This window comes from Pongo abelii, chromosome 5 (assembly GCF_028885655.2).
Source record: "Pongo abelii isolate AG06213 chromosome 5, NHGRI_mPonAbe1-v2.0_pri, whole genome shotgun sequence".
Lineage (NCBI taxonomy): Eukaryota > Metazoa > Chordata > Mammalia > Primates > Hominidae > Pongo > Pongo abelii.
Genome location: NC_071990.2, coordinates 84,615,005 through 84,635,713, shown reverse-complemented (window position 1 = coordinate 84,635,713; position 20,709 = coordinate 84,615,005). Strand labels below are relative to the sequence as shown.

At 37.0% G+C, this 20,709-nt stretch overlaps 1 protein-coding gene across 9 annotated transcripts in view; it reads right to left on the bottom strand.

Annotated features, from left to right (window-relative positions):
- Positions 1-20,709, bottom strand: part of LOC100450705 (cytochrome b5 reductase 4) — a 128,913-nt gene that overhangs the window by 85,725 nt on the left and 22,479 nt on the right. For all 9 annotated transcript variants that reach the window (XR_008526271.2, XM_002817103.3, XM_054557815.2 and 6 more), the window contains exon 3: positions 7,010-7,110. Coding sequence is in view for 8 of the 9 variants with exons in the window: in XM_002817103.3 (XP_002817149.3) it covers positions 7,010-7,110 (101 nt within the window). In the remaining variant the exon portion in view is untranslated. The remainder of the gene's footprint in view (positions 1-7,009; positions 7,111-20,709) is intronic.

Sequence of the window (20,709 nt, the reverse complement as noted above, 5' to 3'; positions counted from 1 at the left end):
TAAAGCAAGTCCTTAGAGACCTACAAAGAGACTTAGACTCCCACACAATAATAATGGGAGACTTTAACACCCCACTGTCAACATTAGACAGATCAACGAGACACAAAGTTAACAAGGATATCCAGGAATTGAACTCAGCTCTGCACCAAGCAGACCTAATAGACATCTACAGAACTCTCCACCCCAAACCAACAGAATATACATTCTTCTCAGCACCACACCGCACTTATTCCAAAATTGACCACTGAGTTGGAAGTAAAGCACTCCTCAGCAAAAGTAAAAGAACAGAAATTATAACAAACTGCCTCTCAGACCACAGTGCAATCAAACTAGAACTCAGGATTAAGAAACTCACTCAAAACCACTCAACTACATGGAAACTGAAAAACCTGCTCCTGAATGACTACTGGGTACAGAAACAAATGAAGGCAGAAATAAAGATGTTCTTTGAAACCAACGAGAATAAAGACACAACTTACCAGAATCTCTGGGACACATTCAAAGTAGTGTATAGAGGGAAACTTATAGCACTAAATGCCCATAAGAGAAAGCAGGAAAGATCTAAAATCGACACCCTAACATCACAATCAAAAGAACTAGAGAAGCAAGAGCAAACACATTCAAAAGCTAGCAGAAGGCAAGAAATAACTAAGATCAGAGCAGAACTGATGGAAATAGACACAAAAAACCCTTCAAAAAATCAATGAATCCAGGAGCTGGTTTTTCGAAAAGATCAACAAAATTGATAGACCCCTAGTAAGACTAATAAAGAAGAAAAGAGAGAAGAATCAAACAGACGCAATAAAAAATGATAAAGGGGATATCACCACCGATCCCACAGAAATACAAACTACCATCAGAGAATACTACAAACACCTCTACGCAAATAAACTAGAAAATCTAGAAGAAATGGATAAATTCCTCGACACATACACCCTCCCAAGACTCAACCAGGAAGAAGTTGAATCCCTGAATAGACCAATAACAGGCTCTGAAATTGAGGCAATAATTAATAGCTTACCAACCAAAAAAAGTCCAGGACCAGATGGATTCACAGCCGAATTCTACCAGAGGTACAAGGAGGAGCTGGTACTATTCCTTCTGAAACTATTCCAATCAATAGAAAAAGAGGGAATCCTCCCTAACTCATTTTATGAGGCCAGCATCATCCTCATACCAAAGCCTGGCAGAGACACAACAAAAAAGAGAATTTTAGACCAATATCCCTGATGAACACTGATGCAAAAATCCTCAATAAAATACTGGCAAACCAAATCCAGCAGCACATCAAAAAGCTTATCCACCATGATCAAGTGGGCTTCATCCCTGGGATGCAAGGCTGGTTCAATATACGCAAATCAATGAATGCAATCCAGCATATAAACAGAACCAAAGACAAAAAACCACATGATTATCTCAATAGATGCAGAAAAGGCCTTTGACAAAATTCAACAACACTTCATACTAAAAACTCTCAATAAATTAGGTATTGATGGGACGTATCTCAAAATAGTAAGAGCTTTCTATGACAAACCCACAGCCAATATCATACTGAATGGGAAAAACTGGAAGCATTCCCTTTGAAAACTGGCACAAGACAGGGATGCCCTCTCTCACCACTCCTGTTCAACACAGTGTTGGAAGTTCTGGCCAGGGCATTCAGGCAGAAGGAAATAAAAGGTATTCAATTAGGAAAAGAGGAAGTCAAATTGTCCCTGTTTGCAGATGACATGATTGTATATCTAGAAAACCCCATAACCTCAGCCCAAAATCTCCTTAAGCTGATAAACAACTTCAGCAAAGTCTCAGGATACAAAATCAATGTGCAAAAACAACAAGCATTCTTATAAACCAATAACAGACAAACAAAGAGCCAAATCGTGAGTGAACTCCCATTCACAATTGCTTCAAAGAGAATAAAATACTTAGGAATCCAACTTACAAGGGATGTGAAGGACCTCTTCAAGGAGAACTACAAACCACTGCTCAATGAAATAAAAGAGGATACAAACAATGGAAGAACATTCCATGCTCATGGGTAGGAAGAATCGATATCATGCAAATGGCCATACTGCCCAAGGTAATTTATAGATTCAATGCTATCCCCATCAAGCTACCAATGACTTTCTTCACAGAATTGGAAAAAACTACTTTAAAGTTCATATGGAACCAAAAAAGAGCCCGCATCGCCAAGTCAATCCTAAGCCAAAAGAACAAAGCTGGTGGCATCACGCTACCTGACTTCAAACTATACTACAAGGCTACAGTAACCAAAACAGCATGGTACTGGTACCAAAACAGAGATATAGATCAATGGAACAGAACAGTGCCCTCAGAAATAATGCCACATATCTACAACTATCTGATCTTTGACAAACCTGAGAAAAACAAGCAACGGGGAAAGTATTCCCTATTTAATAAATGGTGCTGGGAAAACTGGCTAGCCATATGTAGAAAGCGGAAACTGGATCCCTTCCTTACACCTTATACAAAAATTAATTCAAGATAGATTAAAGACTTAAATGTTTTTAAGTCTTTAAATGTTTAAAACCATAAAAACCCTACCATAAAAACATAAAAATGTTTTTAAGTCTTTAAATGTTTAAAACCATAAAAACCCTACAAGAAAACCTAGGCAATACCATTCAGGACATAGGCATGGGCAAGGACTTCATGTCTAAAACATCAAAAGCAATGGCAACAAAAGCCAAAATTGACAAATGGGATCTCATTAAACTAAAGAGCTTCTGCACAGCAAAAGAAACTACCATCAGAGTGAACAGGCAACCTACAGAATGGGAGAAAATTTTTGCAATCTACTCATCTGACAAAGGGCTAATATCCAGAATCTACAATGAACTCCAACAAATTTACAAGAAAAAACAAACAACCCCATCCAAAAGTGGGCAAAGGATATGAACAGACACTTCTCAAAAGAAGACATTTATGCAGCCAACAGACATATGAAAAAATGCTCATCACCACTGGCCATCAGAGAAATGCAAATCAAAACCACAATGAGATACCATCTCACACCAATTAGAATGGCGATCATTAAAAAGTCAGGAAACAACAGGTGCTGGAGAGGATGTGGAGAAGTAGGAACACTTTTACACTATTAGTGGGACTGTAAACTAGTTCAACCATTGTGGAAGTCAGTGTGGCGATTCCTCAGGGATCTAGAACTAGAATTACCATTTGACCCAGCCATCTCATTACTGGGTATATACCCAAAGGATTATAAATCATGCTGCTATAAAGACACATGCACACATATGTTTATTGTGGCACTATTCACAATAGCAAAGACTTGGAACCAATCCAAATGTCCAACAATGATAGACTGGATTAAGAAAATGTGGCACATATACACCATGGAATACTATGCAGCCATAAAAAATGATGAGCTCATGTCCTTTGTAGGGACATGGATGAAGCTGGAAACCATCATTCTCAGCAAACTATTGTAAGGACAAAAAACCAAACACCGCATGTTCTCACTCATAGGTGGGAATTGAACAATGAGAACACATGGACACAGGATGGGGAACATCACACACCGGGGCCTGTTGTGAGGTGGGGGGAGGAGGGAGGGATGCATTAGGAGATATACCTAATGCTAAAGGACGAGTTAATGGGTGCAGCACACCAACATGGCACATGTATACATATGTAACAAACCTGCAGGTTGTGCACATGTACCCTAAAACTTAAAGTATAATAAAAAAAAAAAAAAAAGAAAATGGAACTCACACACTGTTGTTGGGAATGTAAATTAGTACAACCATTATGGAAAACTACGGAGATTTCTCAAAAAACTAAAATATTAATAGAACTACCGTAGCAATCCCACTGCTGGGTATCTATCCAAAGTAAAATAAATCATTACATCAAAGAGACACCTATATTTGCATGTTTATTGCATCACCATTCACAATAGCAAAAATATGGAATCCACCTAAGTGTCCACAAACAAGGAACGGATAAATAAAGAGAATGTGTTATAATATATGCATACAATGGAATATCATTTGGCCATAAAAAAGAATCAAATTATGTCACTAGCAGCAACATGGAAGAAACTGGAGATCATTACATTAAGTGAAATACACAGACAGAGAAAGACAAATACTGCATGTTTTCACTCATAGTAGCTACAAAATTTGATCTCATTGACATACAGAATAGAATGATAGATATCAGAGGCAGGGAAGGGTGCAAAGTGAGATGCATGTTGGGAATATTTACCCTGATATATTCTTTTAGGACCTCACATGCCAGGCTAACGAGTGTAAATTTATTTCCCTGTCAGGGGTGAGCCACTGAGAGTTGCCAAGCAAGGTGCTAAGATGATTGTCTTTAAGAAATCTAATCTAGCTGTCATGTTACCTAAATTGATACTGAAGGTAAAGATATCAAGACAGTATTAAAATAATATGGCTACAGAGGGTGAACTAAGGTAGTGGGAAGGGAAAAAAAGACAGATCATAGGATTTGGCCAGTGATTGGATACTGGGGCACAAGGAGAGATGAAAAAGATTACTCTGGGACTTCAAGTCCCTATTACAAGAAACAGGAAACAGAAGGAAAAAGAGGAAAGAAAATGACTTGATATTATTTGAGGGCATAATGAGTTGAAGTACAGGGCATCAAATTGCCTATCAGGTATTTGGAAATGCAAGATAAGAGGTCAGCGGTGGGATAAAAACAGAAATAGGACAATAAGGAAATAACTATTATTTGTGCAGCTAAAATACTGGGCACAAGTAAATTCTCATATTGAAAAATGCAAGCGTCACTGTAGTTTCTAGTTTACTTCTGTGGTGAGCAAGTCATAAATAATTAAACATCACTGGTTTTATTAAAGCCAAGAAGAATGCAATCTAATTGTTCTGAATCTAGCAGTCTAGTAAATATTGTTTTCAATACTAGAAAACTTAACAATATAGCACTTCTTGTGAATTCTCCAAAACAAGCTTTCCTTAAATAAGGTCTATATAACCTCATAACACTCAAGAACAGAAATAAGACTAGATTTTATTGGAAATTCTTCTTGTGGCACAGTACATTCAACATTAGGAGGTTACGAGGCAGATTCAAGAGAAAAGTATAGCAGGTAAGTTTTTAGGCAAATGTTCCTAAACCTTTCTATTTGGCTTGCATTGCTAGGTAACAAATACCAGGCCAGGTGCAGTGGCTCACACCTATAATCCCAGCACTTTGGGCAGCTGAGGCAGGCAGAGTACTTGAGGCCAAGAGTTCAAGACCAGCCTGGTCAACATGGCAAAACCCCATCTCTACTAAAAATACAAAAATTAGCCAGGCGAGATGGCACGCTCCTGTAATCTCAGCTACTCCGGAGGCTAAGGCACGAGAACTGCTTGAACCTGGGAGGCGCAGGTTGCAGTGATCCAAGATCACACTACTGCACTCCAACCTGGGGGACAGATCGAGACTCTGTCTCATAGATACACAGATAGACAGCAGGCAGGCAGACAGACAGAAAGCAAATACCAAATGACAATGGAAACTTGCCTTAAAACAGCAATAAAAACCTTCCAAAGAGAATGCTGTTATGACCAAGAGTAAACATGACTCTTAACAGCAAATGACATCCTGCCATTTAAGCAAATGCACCTAAGTGCTCTCAAACACAATGGGCCCTTGAACAACACAGGTTTGAACTGCAACCGAGTCCATTTATACATGGGTTTTCATCTACCTTTGACACTTCAAGACAGAAAGACCAACCCTCCCTATTTCTCCTCTTCCTCCTCAGCCTACTCAAGATGAAGATGAGGATGAAGACCTTCATGATGATCCACTTTCACTTAAGGAATAGTAAATGTATTTTCTCTTCCTCATGATTTTCTTAATAGCATTTTCTTTTCTTTAGCTTAGTTTATCATAAGAATATAGTATATAATGCATATAACATACATATATATGTTAATTGACTGTTTATGTTATAAGTAAGGCTTCTGGTCAACAGTAGGCTGTTAGTAGTTAAGTTTTTGGGAAGCCAAAAGTTATACATGAATTTTCTCCTGCGTGGGAGAGTGAGGGTGCTGACACCCCAATCCCTGTATTGTTCAAAGGTCAACCATACAAAACAAATTCTATTTCTGGCAACATGGTCAAAAAACAAATCCTAAAATGGATGAGAAAATAGGAAGAACAGAAATCAAATTATATTTGATCAAAAAAACAGCTATAATATAACCCAACCTGATTCAGGTATCTCAAATGATAAAAATCCAATATTACAACATGGTTAATCATCATTAAAATATAAAATAAAGCATATATGAGACAAAGGCAAATTTCTATCTTTCTAAAGACTGTTGTCTCAGAATAACAGTTCGGCAAACTGATAGTAATCAACATTATGTATAACTTTAAAATAGTTTCAGAGCTAATGCTAGTTTTTAGTAAATATAACGGGAAAAGTGACTAATTTAAATATCTTTTGAGATAACCTATACAGAATCTCTGCCATCATGCTAGGAAAAATTAGTTTCTATTCATTAATCACCATCGGCTAACTTTCTACATGACATGCAAATTCAGTATATAGCAGTAGGCTGAATATATAGCAATCCCTAGGGGACAAAGGACTAACAGAAAAGAAGCTAAGTTACTTGTTTAAAGTGATTCAGCAAGTTAGCAGTGGATCCCAATGTTCCTGCTTCCAATTGTCACTACCTCCCATAAGCCAATCATTATCAAAAGTAATCAAGACTGAATAAACTCTTACCAACAAAGGAGGCAGCAAACACTTAAGAGAAGACCCCTAGACACAGATTTGAAACATCTCTAAAATTTTAATAACTCAAAGGGCAAATTAAACGAACAGCTGCTACTTGTGAGCATCTTCCCACACTTCAAAATTCAAGCCAATGCATCTGGAATTTATGCAACTATTTTCTTTCTTTCTACAAATGTCACACTGATAAATCTAAGAGTACTCTTCCACTGGAATACTTTGGTTACTTTCAGCACATCTTACCTGATCAAAAAGTTCAGTACCATCTGATCCTGCTGCTCTCATTAGTTCATCTTCTCCACCAGGATGATACTCCATATAAGGGCTGACATTATAAACGAAACCTGTATCAAAGCAAGCAGAAATAATATCCTAAATGAACTTCTCAAAAATTGTAAAACTTATAAATATGTTTCAATAAATCTTTCCAAATATGTTCCATTTAATTAATCACTGTTATTTCAAAGTATCAAGAACTAACTGTAAAGGATCTGAGATTTCATCATACTTGCAAGCAAACAACTTAACCTGCCACTTTCATGGGTCCTGGCAGAAAACAAGAGACTCCTAGGTCAGAGACAAAGAAGAGTTTAGCACTCACATCAATAGCAGTAGTCAGAATATAAACATTTGTGTCAGTTCACTGAACCCTAATTCACAAGAGTGCTATGTGAAGAGGGCCAGGTAATACCGGCACACTTAATGTGCTGCTTTACAGAAGAGGAATTCTGAGCTCAGGAAACTTGAATCTTTTATAAGCATGCCTGCCCTTGTTCCTGAGGGAGATATTTATTATACAGAAGAGTAAGCAAAGCTGTCCTTTGTTTTAGAGGAAGACACTAACATTCAAGGTTGTTCACAATGCAAATATCCTTTAAAAGATTGTACAAAAAGACACTGCCTCTGCTCACAAGACATGCAGAAATGCAAAAGAAAATTGCCTCCCAACACAAAGAAATGAAATACTGTGTATATAATTTTTGAAAGTACACACACGCACAGAGGGAGAGAGAGAGGAAGAGAGAGAAAGTGACTACTACACAGTCAAAACATTTCCATATTGCCCTGGTAGAAGTATCTGATGAAAAAAGAATCAAGCTCTAATCCCGGTTTCTGATCATCTCAGCAAAGGTTAAGCAATGGTGACCACTTAGGCACGCTCTGTGAAAAGGAAGCCCAACTCTTCTCAAAGATTATTATTCAGAATTTAATCATTTTGTCTTCTCCAAATATTTCTTTCATCTATTCAACTGTTATTTATTTTTATCTTTTAAGAAAGAGGAATAGGGAACAACAAAGACAAAATATCTCAATGCATAGCTCTCCCAAGGAAGTAAGTTGCTTTTTCATTCTTGAAAACTAAATAGATACCAGACAAATCTAGCCCTAAAGACATCACGAAAGTGCAATAACAACGACTGTTTTTTTTAAAATATCCAGGACTATTTCCTCTTTATATGATGACTTCTATGAATTTAAATAACCTCAGATAACTTAAAATGTTCATCCTAATAATCTTGGAAGAAAAGAAGAGGTTGGATTTCAGACCCAAGAAAAGTACTGCAGTTTTTTGACCAGCTATATTTTAGAAAATAACCAACCAGTCCAGATTTCTTTATAAAGTCTCTTAAAGGTAAGCACAAAAGGAAGTAAATTCACAGAATTTCTTTCAGCAGCATTCCAAATAAGTCTGAACAAAACTAGTTAAGTTCCCTCTTTTTTCCTTCCCCACATGCCTAGAGTCCCAAAAGATTTAGAAGAATTTTTTCCCATTGTTTAATGCTCCAAAATCCAGAGACCAAAAACGTGAGTGGTAATGATTAGGATTAGAATTATGCCCAATAGGCTTTTTAAGACAGGATGCCTCCCAAACAAGAGTTCCAAACTTTCTCTACAATCAAGTCCTGACTGGAGTTCTACAGTTTCTCAAGAACAAGAAATCTACAACCCATGATCATTTGTGATGGAATTCCATGAGTTTCAGCAACCAGCTTTTCTGGTAGCTTAAACAGCTATCCATGATGAGCACATAAAGCCTAGAACATTCCATACATGTTCTCTGCTAACCTGCTAGCCCTTTACATTGACCCTTATACTGTCACAATCTTATCTTTCTTTCTGATAGGGGCTAGGATCACTCCATGGACATGAGGAGTATCCCATGCTTTCCAGATGAAAACAACTAGGAATGTCTATCCCTTACTACAGGGAATTAACACTGTTAAATAGTGTCTCAGTCCAAGACGCATTAGATCAAAAAGCACTTGGCTGTGTTAGTAATTTGCTAATTATGAAACTTAAACCTAGCCCCAAAACAGAACAGGTGCATTTCTTCTGATTCAGAGGCTCTTCTTTGTTCTTTCTCTCCTTCCTTCTTATCTCCCTTTTTTTCCTTTTCAAAAGTATTTCTGAACAACTAAAAACTTGGACCCCTGGAAGTGGCAGAGAAATACAAACACAAAAAAACAAACTTTATGCTTTTTCTTCATGCTTTATTATACAGGTGTACCTCAGAGATATTGCAGGTTTGGTTCCAGACCACTGCAGTAAAGCAAATAAAGCAAGTCACACTAATGTTTTGGTTTCCCAGTGCCTACGAAAGTTATGTTTAGGCCAGGCATGGTGGCTTATGCCTGTAATCCCGGTAGTTTGGGAGGCCGAGGCAGGAGGATTGCTTGACGCTAGGAGTTCAAGACCAGTCTGGGCAACATAGTGAGATCCTGTCTCTACAAAAAAAAACTAAAAATTAGCCAGGCGTGGGGGAGTGTGCCTGTAGTCCCCCTGCAACTCGGGATGCTGAGGTGGGCGGATCGCTTGAACACAGAAGTTTGAGGCTGCAGTGAGCCATGATCATGCCACTGCACTCCAGCCAGAAAAAACAGCGAGGCCCTGTCTCTAAAATAAATAACAGTTATGTTCACGTTATATTGTTGTCTATTAAGTGTGCAATAACATTACGTCTAAGACAATAATGTACATACCTTTATTAAATATACTTTGATAAAAATGCTAATATCATCTGAGCCTTAACTGAGTTAAACGTTTTGCTGGTGAAATGTCTTGCCTCGATGTTGATGGTTGCTGACTGATCAGCATGTTGGGTGCTTAAGGCTGAGGTGGCTGTGGCAATTTCTTAAAATAAGTTGACAGTAAAGTTTGCCATTCAACTGACTCGACCTTTCATGAGAGATTTATCTGTAGCATGCAATGTTGTCTAATAGCATTTTACTCACAGTAGAACTGCTTCCAAAATTGATGTCAATCCTCTCAAACCCTGCTGTTGTTTTACGAACTAAGTGTATGTAATATTCTAAATCCTTTGTTGTCATTTCAACAATGTGCACAGTATCTTCCACCAAGAGTAGATTCCATCTCAAGAACCACTCTCTTTGCTCATCCCTAAGAAGCTACTCTTCATCCATTCAAGTTTTATCACGCAGCAATTTCAGTCACATCTTTGGGCTCCACTTCTAATTCTAGTTTTCTAGCTGTGGTCACATCTACAGTGACTTCCTCCACTCAAGTCTTGAACCCTTCAAAGTTACCCATGAGGGCTGGAATCACCTTCTTCCAAACTCCTATTACTGTTGATACTTTGATCTCCCCTCATAAATCACAAATGTTCTTAATGGCATCTAGAATGGTGAATCTTTTCCAGAAGATTTTCAATCTACTTTTCCCAGATCCATCACAGGAATCACTATCTACGGCAGTCATAGCCTTATAAAATGTATTTCTTAAATAATAAAACTTGAAAATCAAGATGGCTCCTGGATTGATGGGCTGCAGGATGGATGCCATGTTAGAAGGTGATATAGTTTGTATATCTGTCCCAGCCCAAATCTCCTGTTGAATTGTAATCCTCAGTGCTGGAGGTGGCGCCTGGTGGAAGCTGTCTGAATCATGGGGGCAGATCTCTCATGGCTTGGTGCTGTCTTCATAATAGTTCTCAAGAATCTGGTCATTTAAAAGTGTGTGGCACCTCCACCCCTCCTCTTTCTTTTTCTTGCTTCTGCTTTTGCTATGTGATGTGCCTGCTCCTGCTTTGCCTTCTGTCATGAGTTACAGCTCTCTAAGACTTCCCCAAGAAGCCAATGCCAGCACTGTTTCCTGTATAGCTTGCAGAACCATGAGCCAATTAAACCTCTTTTCTTTATATATTACCTAGTCTCAGTCTCAGGTATTTATTTACAGTAATGCAAGAACAGCTTAATAGAGAAGGCATGATGTACACTGCTATCAGACCTCTTGGGTGACCAGCTGCATTGTCAATGAGTAGTAATTTGAAAAGAAACTTTTTTAAAGAGCAGTAGGTCTCAACATTGAGCTTAAAATATTCAGTAAACCATGCTATGAACACTGATGTACTGTCATCCAAGCTTTGTTGTCCTACTTATAGAGCACAGGCAGGGTAGACTTAGCATAATTCTCTAGGGCCCTAGGATTCTTGGAATGGTAAATGGACACTGACTTCAAGTCACCAGCTGCATTAGGCCTTAACAAGAGAGTCAGACTGTCAGACTGTCCTTTGAAGCTTTGAACCCAGGCATCCCCTCTCTAGCTGTGAAATTCCTATGTGGCATCTTCAGCCAATAGAAGACTATTTAATCTACAAAGAAAATGTGTTTTTTCGTGTATTCAACTGCATCACTGATCTTAGCTAGATCTTCTGGATAACTTGCTGCAGCTTCTACATCAGCATTTGATGCTTCACATTGCACTTTTAAGTTATGAAGGTGGCTTATTTCCTTAAACCTCATGAACCAACCTTTGCTAGTTTCTAACTTTTCTTCCACAGCTTCCTCACCTCTCTCAGCCTTCCTAGAATTGAAGACAGTTAGCATTCTGCTCCAAATCAGGTTTTGGCTTAAGAGAATGTTGTAGCTGGTTTAATCTATCCACACCACTAAAGCTTTCTCCATATCACCAATAAGGCCGTTTTGCTTTCTTTTATCATTCATATGCTTACTGGGATAGCACTTTAATTTCCTTCAATAACTTTTCCTTTGCATTCACAGCTTAGCTAACTGTGTGGCACTAGTGGCATTGCTTTCAGCCTTTTTCAGCTTTCAACATGCCTTCCTCACTAAGCTTAATCGTTCCTAGTTTTTTATTTGAAGTGAGAGATATACAACATTTCCTTCACTTGGAACACTCAGAGGCCAATGTAGGGATATTAATTGTCCTAATTTCAATATTGTTGGGTCTCAGGGAATGGAGTGGCCCAAGAAGAAGGTGAGACAGGAATTGTCAGTCAGGGGAGTAGTGAGAACATATACATTTGTCCATTCAGTTTACCATCTCATATGGGCTCGGTTTGTGGCACTCCAAAACTATTACGATAGTAACACCAAGATCACTGATCACAGATCATCATAAGAGATACAATAATAATGAAAAAGTTTGCAAGAACTATCAAAGTGTGACACAGAGACATGAAGTGAGCACATGCTCTTGGGAAAATGGTGCCAAAAAGTTGTTAGACACAGAGTTGCCACAAATCTTCCATTTGTAAAAAATCCATTACCTGCAAGGTACAATAAAGTGAAGCACAATAAAACAAGGTATGCCTGTACTCTATTTGTACTATATATGGCTTTTAGAAATAAAATCTCTCATGTGTAAGGTTCTAGCCTTCTATGAGTTCCACCTGGTTTTTAGAAACTAATTTTGAAACCATCTAAATTTTCCAATGATGCAATTTTATTAACTTATTCCCACATCTCTAATTGCTCTGGTCTGGCAGATCTGAGCATCCAATTACTCACTAAATATAAATAAATAATAATTATGGACCAGCAGACATAATCTCAAATTGATACTAGGCTATTAGTGAGTTCTGCAAAACCTAAATCCTAATAATAACATTAAGAGCAAAAATGGGCTTAAACAGATTCATGAAACACCAATCCTCCATGGTGCAAAACTGGACTGTAAATAAGGACTCTTGGTCACAATCCAACTGGTATTTTTAGATCACTGACATGGGTGATCTTCAGTTGCAAAGGGGGGATTTAGGGAGAATACCTATCTATCCATCCATCCATCTATCCATTCACCCACCCACCCATCCCCTCCTTTATGCTGATACTTTATTTTTGTGTGTGTTTTGTTTTTTAAACTCTAACCAGGAACAGACCCAAAAAAGGACTGACTGAGAACTGTTCAGAAGAGCCACTTATTAAAACTAAAATACAACAGTTGTATCAGGAAGGTATACGCCAATGTTTAAATAAATCATTTTTAAATGCCCTAGCAATATTAGGGGTACACTGTATAGCTAATTCATCATAGCAGAGAGGCAGCACAATTTAAAACACATATTCAGAACAATAACTACACTGAGTTTCTCTAGGCAATGTACTGGTAGTACCTGTTCTTAATATCTTTTCATACTAAATTACTTCTTTTGTGTTATATCTGGAATTCTGAGCTCTCAAACAAGTTCTTTGAATAAAAATTACCCATTTTAAAATTACCATTTAGTACTTTGTGTTGTCAGAAATGTAAACTTCAAAATCACAGAATGATAGTCTTAAAGACTAGGAGAACTTTAAGGCAATTTTTAGCCTCATCCAGCACAGGCTTTATCTCTATAATATCTTTTTTGTTTGTTTTTTTTTCATTTTTTTGTTTTGTTTTGTTTTAAGCAGTACATTTTTGGATGGGTTGTTACATAGCAAAGATAACTGGAACATTAATAATATCCAGACATTTTCTTCATTTGTATTCAAATATTTTCCGTCAAATTCAAGTACTTTTTCTGTAATTTGACTTTGTGTATTGCTATGGTTTGAATGTGTCCCCCAAAAGTTCATGTGTTGGAAACTTAATCCTCAAAGCAACAGTGTTGGGAGGTGGGAACCAATAAGAGGTTATTAGGTTATCAAGTCTCCACTCTCATGAATAGATTAATACCATTATTGAGGAAGTGGTTTAGTTACGTTGAGAATGAGCTCCTGATAAAGAGGATGAATTTGGCCCAATTTCCCCTCTTTATGTCTCAAGTGCTCACTTGTGCTTCTGACCTTTTGCCATATTATGATAGAGCATGAAGGTCCTTACCAGATGCAAGCACTATACTCTTGGACTTCCAGCTTCTAGTACTGTGAGAAATAACTGTTTTTTTTTTTTTTTTTTTTAGGGTAGAATGATTTATATTTCTTTTTTTTTTTTGTAATTTTAAATTTTCTTTTTTTTATTTTATTTTTATTTTTATTTTTATTATTATTATTATTATTATTATTATTATACTTTAGGCTCTATGGTACATGTGTGCAGCGTGCAGGTAAGTTACGTATGTATACATGTGCCATGCTGGTGCGCTGCACCCACCATTCAATGCCATCCCCATCAAGTTACCAATGACTTTCTTCACAGAATTGGAAAAAACTATTTTAAAGTTCATATGGAATCAAAAAAGAGCCCGCATCGCCAAGTCAATCCTAAGCCAAAAGAACAAAGCTGGAGGCATCACACTACCTGACTTCAAACTATACTACAAGGCTACAGTAACCAAAACAGCATCGTACTGGTACCAAAACAGAGATATAGATCAATGGAACAGAACAGAGCCGTCAGAAATAATGCCACATATCTACAACTATCTGATCTTTGACAAACCTGAGAAAAACAAGAAATGGGGAAAGGATTCCCTATTTAATAAATGGTGCTGGGAAAACTGGCTAGCCATATGTACAAAGCTGAAACTGGATCCCTTCCTTACAACTCATACAAAAATCAATTCAAGATGGATTAAAGACTTAAATGTTAGACCTAAAACCATAAAAACCCTGGAAGAAAACCTAGGCATTACCATTCAGGACATAGGCATGGGCAAGGACTTCATGTCTAAAACACCAAAAGCAATGGCAACAAAAGCCAAAATTGACAAATGGGATCTAATTAAATTAAAGAGTTTCTGCACAGCAAAGGAAACTACCATCAGAGTGAACAGGCAACCTACAAAATGGGAGAAAATTTTCGCAACCTACTCATCTGACAAAGGGCTAATATCCAGAATCTACAATGAACTCCAACAAATTTACAAGAAAAAAACAAACAACCCCATCAAAAAGTGGGCGAAGGACATGAACAGACACTTCTCAAAAGAAGACATTTATGCAGCCAAAAAACACATGAAAAAATGCTCACCATCACTGGCCATCAGAGAAATGCAAATCAAAACCACAATGAGATACCATCTCACACCAGTTAGAATGGCGATCATTAAAAAGTCAGGAAACAACAGGTGCTGGAGAGGATGTGGAGAAATAGGAACACTTTTACACTGTTGGTGGGACTGTAAACTAGTTCAACCATTGTGGAAGTCAGTGTGGCGATTCCTCAGGGATCTAGAACTAGAAATTCCATTTGACCCAGCCATCTCATTACTGGGTATATACCCAAAGGACTATAAATCATGCTGCTATAAAGACACATGCACACGAATGTTTATTGCGGCATTATTCACAATAGCAAAGACTTGGAACCAACCCAAATGTCCAACAATGATAGACTGGATTAAGAAAATGTGGCACATATACACCATGGAATACTATGCAGCCATAAAAAATGATGAGTTCATGTCCTTTGTAGGGACATGGATGAAATTGGAAATCATCATTCTCAGTAAACTATCGCAAGAACAAAAAACCAAACACCGCATATTCTCACTCATAGGTGGGAATTGAACAATGAGAACACATGGACACAGGAAGGGGAACATCACACTTCGGGGACTGTTGTGGTGTGGGGGGAGGGGGGAGGGATAGCATTGGGAGATATATCTATAATATCTTACAGACAGAGCATCATCCAGCGTCTGCTTGAACAGATCCAGTGCCTAGTAGCTTACCACCTTTTTAAAAAGCTCAGTTCAAGGATATCATTTTTATACCTAAAAACGAATATTGCCTTTTTATACAGAAAGAATTCTTTCTCTCTTGAAAGACACTGCCTATAGTTTTTCATTTGTGCATTTTATATTTATTTGTTTTCAATTTAACCCCAATTGCCTCTGATAAAGACTGTGGGCATCCTACAATAAAATATTTAAATTTAAGTTTGTGAAAGTCTGTGTGTAAAAACTTTAAAAACCCACAACAAAATGTGTATTAGAAAAGAAAGTATACCAATTGTCTAACCTCACTAACAGCGTTACTGTGAGCATTTAATATAGTCCTGAACTTCCTAGCAGCCAAGGCCAACAGAGACACTAGTAACAGTGGTCTCATTATCTAATTTTAAAAATTATTAAAAATAAAACAAAGAAGACTTGTTTAGCTCATTAGTTCTTCAAAAGGGAGTAACTCCTGATATTGTGAAGAATTATGAGTCCTCATAAAGGGAACACTAACCACATAACAGATATTACAATTTAACAGTACACAGAAACATCCTCACGTGGCATTACTCCCATCCACCCTACCCCTAGGTAACCACTAGTCTACCTTCTGTCTCTACAGATTTGCATATTCTGGACATTTCATACAAATGGGATCATACAATATGTGGTCTTTGTGACTAACTTCTTTCAGGTAGCATAGTGCCTTCAAGATTCATCCATAATGTTGCATGTATCGGTATTTTTTCTTTTTATGGATGGATAATATTTCTTCTATGGATATACCACATTTTATTTATTTATCAGTGGATGAGCATTTGAGCTGGTTCCACTTTGCTATTGTTTAAATACTTGTCCCCTCTAAAGTTCATGTGGAAATTTAATCCCCAATGTGGCAGTACTGAATGGTAGGGCCTTTAAGCGATTGGGTCATGAGGGCAGATTCATGAATTAATGGATTAGTGGGTTCATGGGAGTAGGACTGGTGGCTTTATGAAAAGAGGAAGAGAGACCTGAGCTTGCATGCTCAGCCCCCTTACCATGGGATGCCCTATACTGCATCGGGACTCTGCAGGGAGTCCCCACCAGCAAAAAGGCTCTCACAAGATGTGGCCTGTTGACCTTGGACTTCTCAGCCTCTATAACTGTAAGAAATAAATTCCTTTCTTTATGAATTTCCCAGTTTCAGGTATTCCATTATAAGCAGCAGAAAATGAACTAAGGCACAGTTTTTGGCTATCATGAAGAATGTTGCTATTAACATTCATGTACAAGTTTTTGTGTGGACTTATATTTTCGTTTCTCTTGAGTATATACAACTAAAAGTAAATTTGGTGGGTCACAGAGTATTCTATATTTAACCTTTTGAGGCCCTGCCAGACTGTTTTCCATTTTTAGCAGCAATAGTTAGAGGTTCCAATTTCAGAGAGCTCTTTTTTAGTCACTATTCCAACTCTCCACAGAGAAGAAAAGCCATCTATAAAATCTGAATCACATCACAAATAGCTCAGAAGACCAATTCAGAACTGGATTACAGCATGCTCCAACTTAATCTCACACCCAGCTCTATATGATAGGGTTTGGTTAAAGGCAGCACAATGTAAGACTAAAGCGACATTTTACACCTACTAATCTATCTTCCAGATGAAGTTCCCACAAATTTTCAGGTTAGGTAACCGTACATATGAACCATAACGGCTCACCAATAAGGAGTAAACTGTATCACCATGGTTCAGGCCACATATCCACTAATTAATAATTTTTCACTTCTTCTTTGTTTACTTCTGTAAGTCAGAGAGTGTCAAAATATGGTCTAGGGACTCCTGAGGGAGCTTAAGACCTTTTTGGTGGCTCAAGGTCAAAAATTCTTCATAGTAATACCAAGATGTTATTTGTCTTTTTCTATTCTCATTCTTTCACAAGTGTAACATTTTCAAGATACTACATGACAAATAAGATAGAATATCGAAGATGCCATGAGAATACAGTTGTCATCTATTAAGCCACACATTAAAGATATTTGCCAAAATGTAAAACAATGCTACTTTTCTATTTTTCATAAACATAGGTACTATTTATAACATATAGTGGGCTCATTATTTGTAAAATTATTTTTAAAATATTCTTTACATTTCTTAATTTTTGAAAGATAAATATCAATAGATATGTCCTAAACAATAGTCCTTTGGAGTCTTCAACAATTTTTAAAAGAGTAAAGATATTTTAAGACCAAAAAGTTTGAGAACCACTGCTTTAAGTAAAAGCGGTATTTCTGTAATAAGATTAAAAAATAATTTTGGGTTTTGAAATTCAAACAAATATTTAATTCCAAAAGCCCCACATTATATTCATTCAACAAAAATTCATTTAATGCCTATCACGTATATACCAAATATTATGCCAGTATACTGTAGCATTCTTGCAATTACTCACCACTGTTCATTTCCTGTCTATAAAATAAATGAGGAGAAAAGATGTGTTCACACGATAAAATTATGGCATATTTCACTGTATTCAAATGCACAGGTCGATTGCTACAATTACTGTGACTACTTTGCCATCTTGTGTTCAGTAACGAAATTGCACATTATTGTAATTACTTCCTGTTGACTGCTGAGGAAAGGTGTTAAAATATGCAACTGTGGTTGAGGATTTTAATTCTACCCCTCAATTCTATCAATGTTAGCTTCATGCCTTTTGAATCTTTTCTATCACAGGCATAAACAGTTTTCCTAATGAAATGACCCTTTTTATCATTATAAAATGTCTATACCTCTGGTAAGATTCTTTGCCTCATAATCCTTTTTATCAGATACTAATATAGTCCAACCAATAATAAAACTGACTAGCTGGATAGCATACTTTTTCTGAAACATTTACTTTTAGCCTATTTGTGTTTTTAAAGTATATCTCTTATAGACATCATGTAGTCAGGTCTTGATAATACATACATCTACACATGGGTGCACACAAAGAGATAATCGCTATCTTATCTATAATTAAGATAATTATCAATAGATTATTATAATTACATCATAGATAATTATTATAAACTATCATTTATAATAGTTTTAATTAGAGCGCTTGATTCATTTACACTTAATTATTAATATGGGAGATTTTACTAATCTCCCTCCCAGCCCCAAGTGTTCTGTTATATGTCTCTCTTTCTCTTTCCCTGCCTTCTTTTGGGTTAACCAAACTTTTTTTAGAATTTCATTTAATCGATTGGCTTTTTGGCCTTCCTCTTTAAATTATTTTTCAAGTGATTGTTCTAGGAACTGTAGTATATATCCTCAACTTTTACCTGCTTACTTAAGAGTTAATATTGTATGCCTTCCCACATAATACAAGAACCATTTACTGCTCTCTAACTCCTATCCTTTAACTCCACAATACAATGTTATAACTTTTAAAGTCATGTATTTTTTACATGTGTTTTTAGAAAATGAAGAGGACAAAAAGTAGTATTTTCTCTTACTCACATATTTACCGCCTCCTAAATATCTGAACTTCTATCTGGTATCACTAACTTTCAACCTGATGAATGCCTTTTAGCATCTATCTTATATTGCAGATCTACAGGTAATAAATTTCCAGTTTTGGTTTATCTGAAAAAGTCTTTATTTCATCTTTATCCTTAAAGAATTCTGTCTCCCTACGGGTACAGAATTCAGGGTTGATGGTGTTACTTTTTCTTCAGCAGTCGTTTTTATTATTTCCTAGTGTGTTTTCTCTGGCAGCTTTCAAGATTTTCTCCTTGTTAGCTTTTAGCAGTTTAGGATGCGCCTAGATGTTATTTTCTTTGTATTGATTATGTTTGGATTTGCTAAGCCTCTGAATTTACAATTTATGTCTCTCACTAAATTTGTAAAATATATGGCCACTATTTCTTCAAATATTTTTCTGCCCCATTCTTTCATTCCTTTCCTTCTAGAATTCCAATGACACATTTATTAAACATTTTTATTTTGTCTGATAGGCCCCTGAGTCCCTGTTCACTTTATTTCTGATAATTTTCCTCTCTTTTCTTCAGATTTGACATTTCTATTCATCTATCTGCAAGTTCATTAAGTCTTGTCTATATTGCCACCAATCTGCTATTAAGCTCATTCAACAAATTTGTTATTTCATGTATTTTTCAATTCTAAATTTCTATTTTTTAGTTTCTATTCTTCTGAGAGTTTCTGTTTTTTATTCATTATATCCATACATTCCTTTATTTGTTTGTTTTTTTGAGATGGAGTCTCACTCTGTCACCCAGGCTGGAGTGTAGTGGCGCAATCTCGGCTCAACTGCAACCTCTGCTTCCCGGGCTCAAGTGATTCTCCTACCTCAGCCTCCCGAGTAGCTGGGACTACAGGCATGGGCTAATTTTTTGTATTTTTAGTAGAGACGGGGTTTCACCATGTTAGCCAGGATGGTCTCGATCTCCTAACCTCGTGATCCACCCACCTCGGGCTCCCAAAGTGCTGGGATTATAGGCATGAGCCACCGCGCCGGGCTCATATCATATATTCTTTTACTTACTTACTTAGCACAGTTATAAATAGTGCTTTAAAATACTTGTGAACTAAATTCAACATCTGGATCATCTCAGGGTCAGACTCCAACAACTGCCTTTTCTCTTGAGTACATCTAGTAACTTTGGATTATATTCTGACCTTATAAATATGTTGTAGAAACTTTGGATTCTGTAATATTCCTGCAAAGATTATTGACTGTTTTAGTAGGCAATTAACTCGACTGGACACAACTCCAAACTGTTTCCCCTTTGCTGGGGTGAAAAATGAAGCCTTTGTTCAATGTTTTTAGCCTTCAGGTAGCATAGAGTCTGTCCCGTATACAAGATTTAGACAGTTTATACCCTTCTCTGAATCTTTTTCTGGATTTTCTCCCCCACTTTCCAGTTACTGCAGATGCCCCAACTTCTGACATCTAGTTATTCAAGCCAGTAAGACTTTGAGTCTCCACCTGAGTTTTCACCTTCACAGCACCAACACACACATAACCTCAAGTTCAGTGCCATAAGAAATGGGAAACTCACACAGTGACATCCTTCCTTCTAAATATAGATGACTGTTACCCTCTAGTTCCT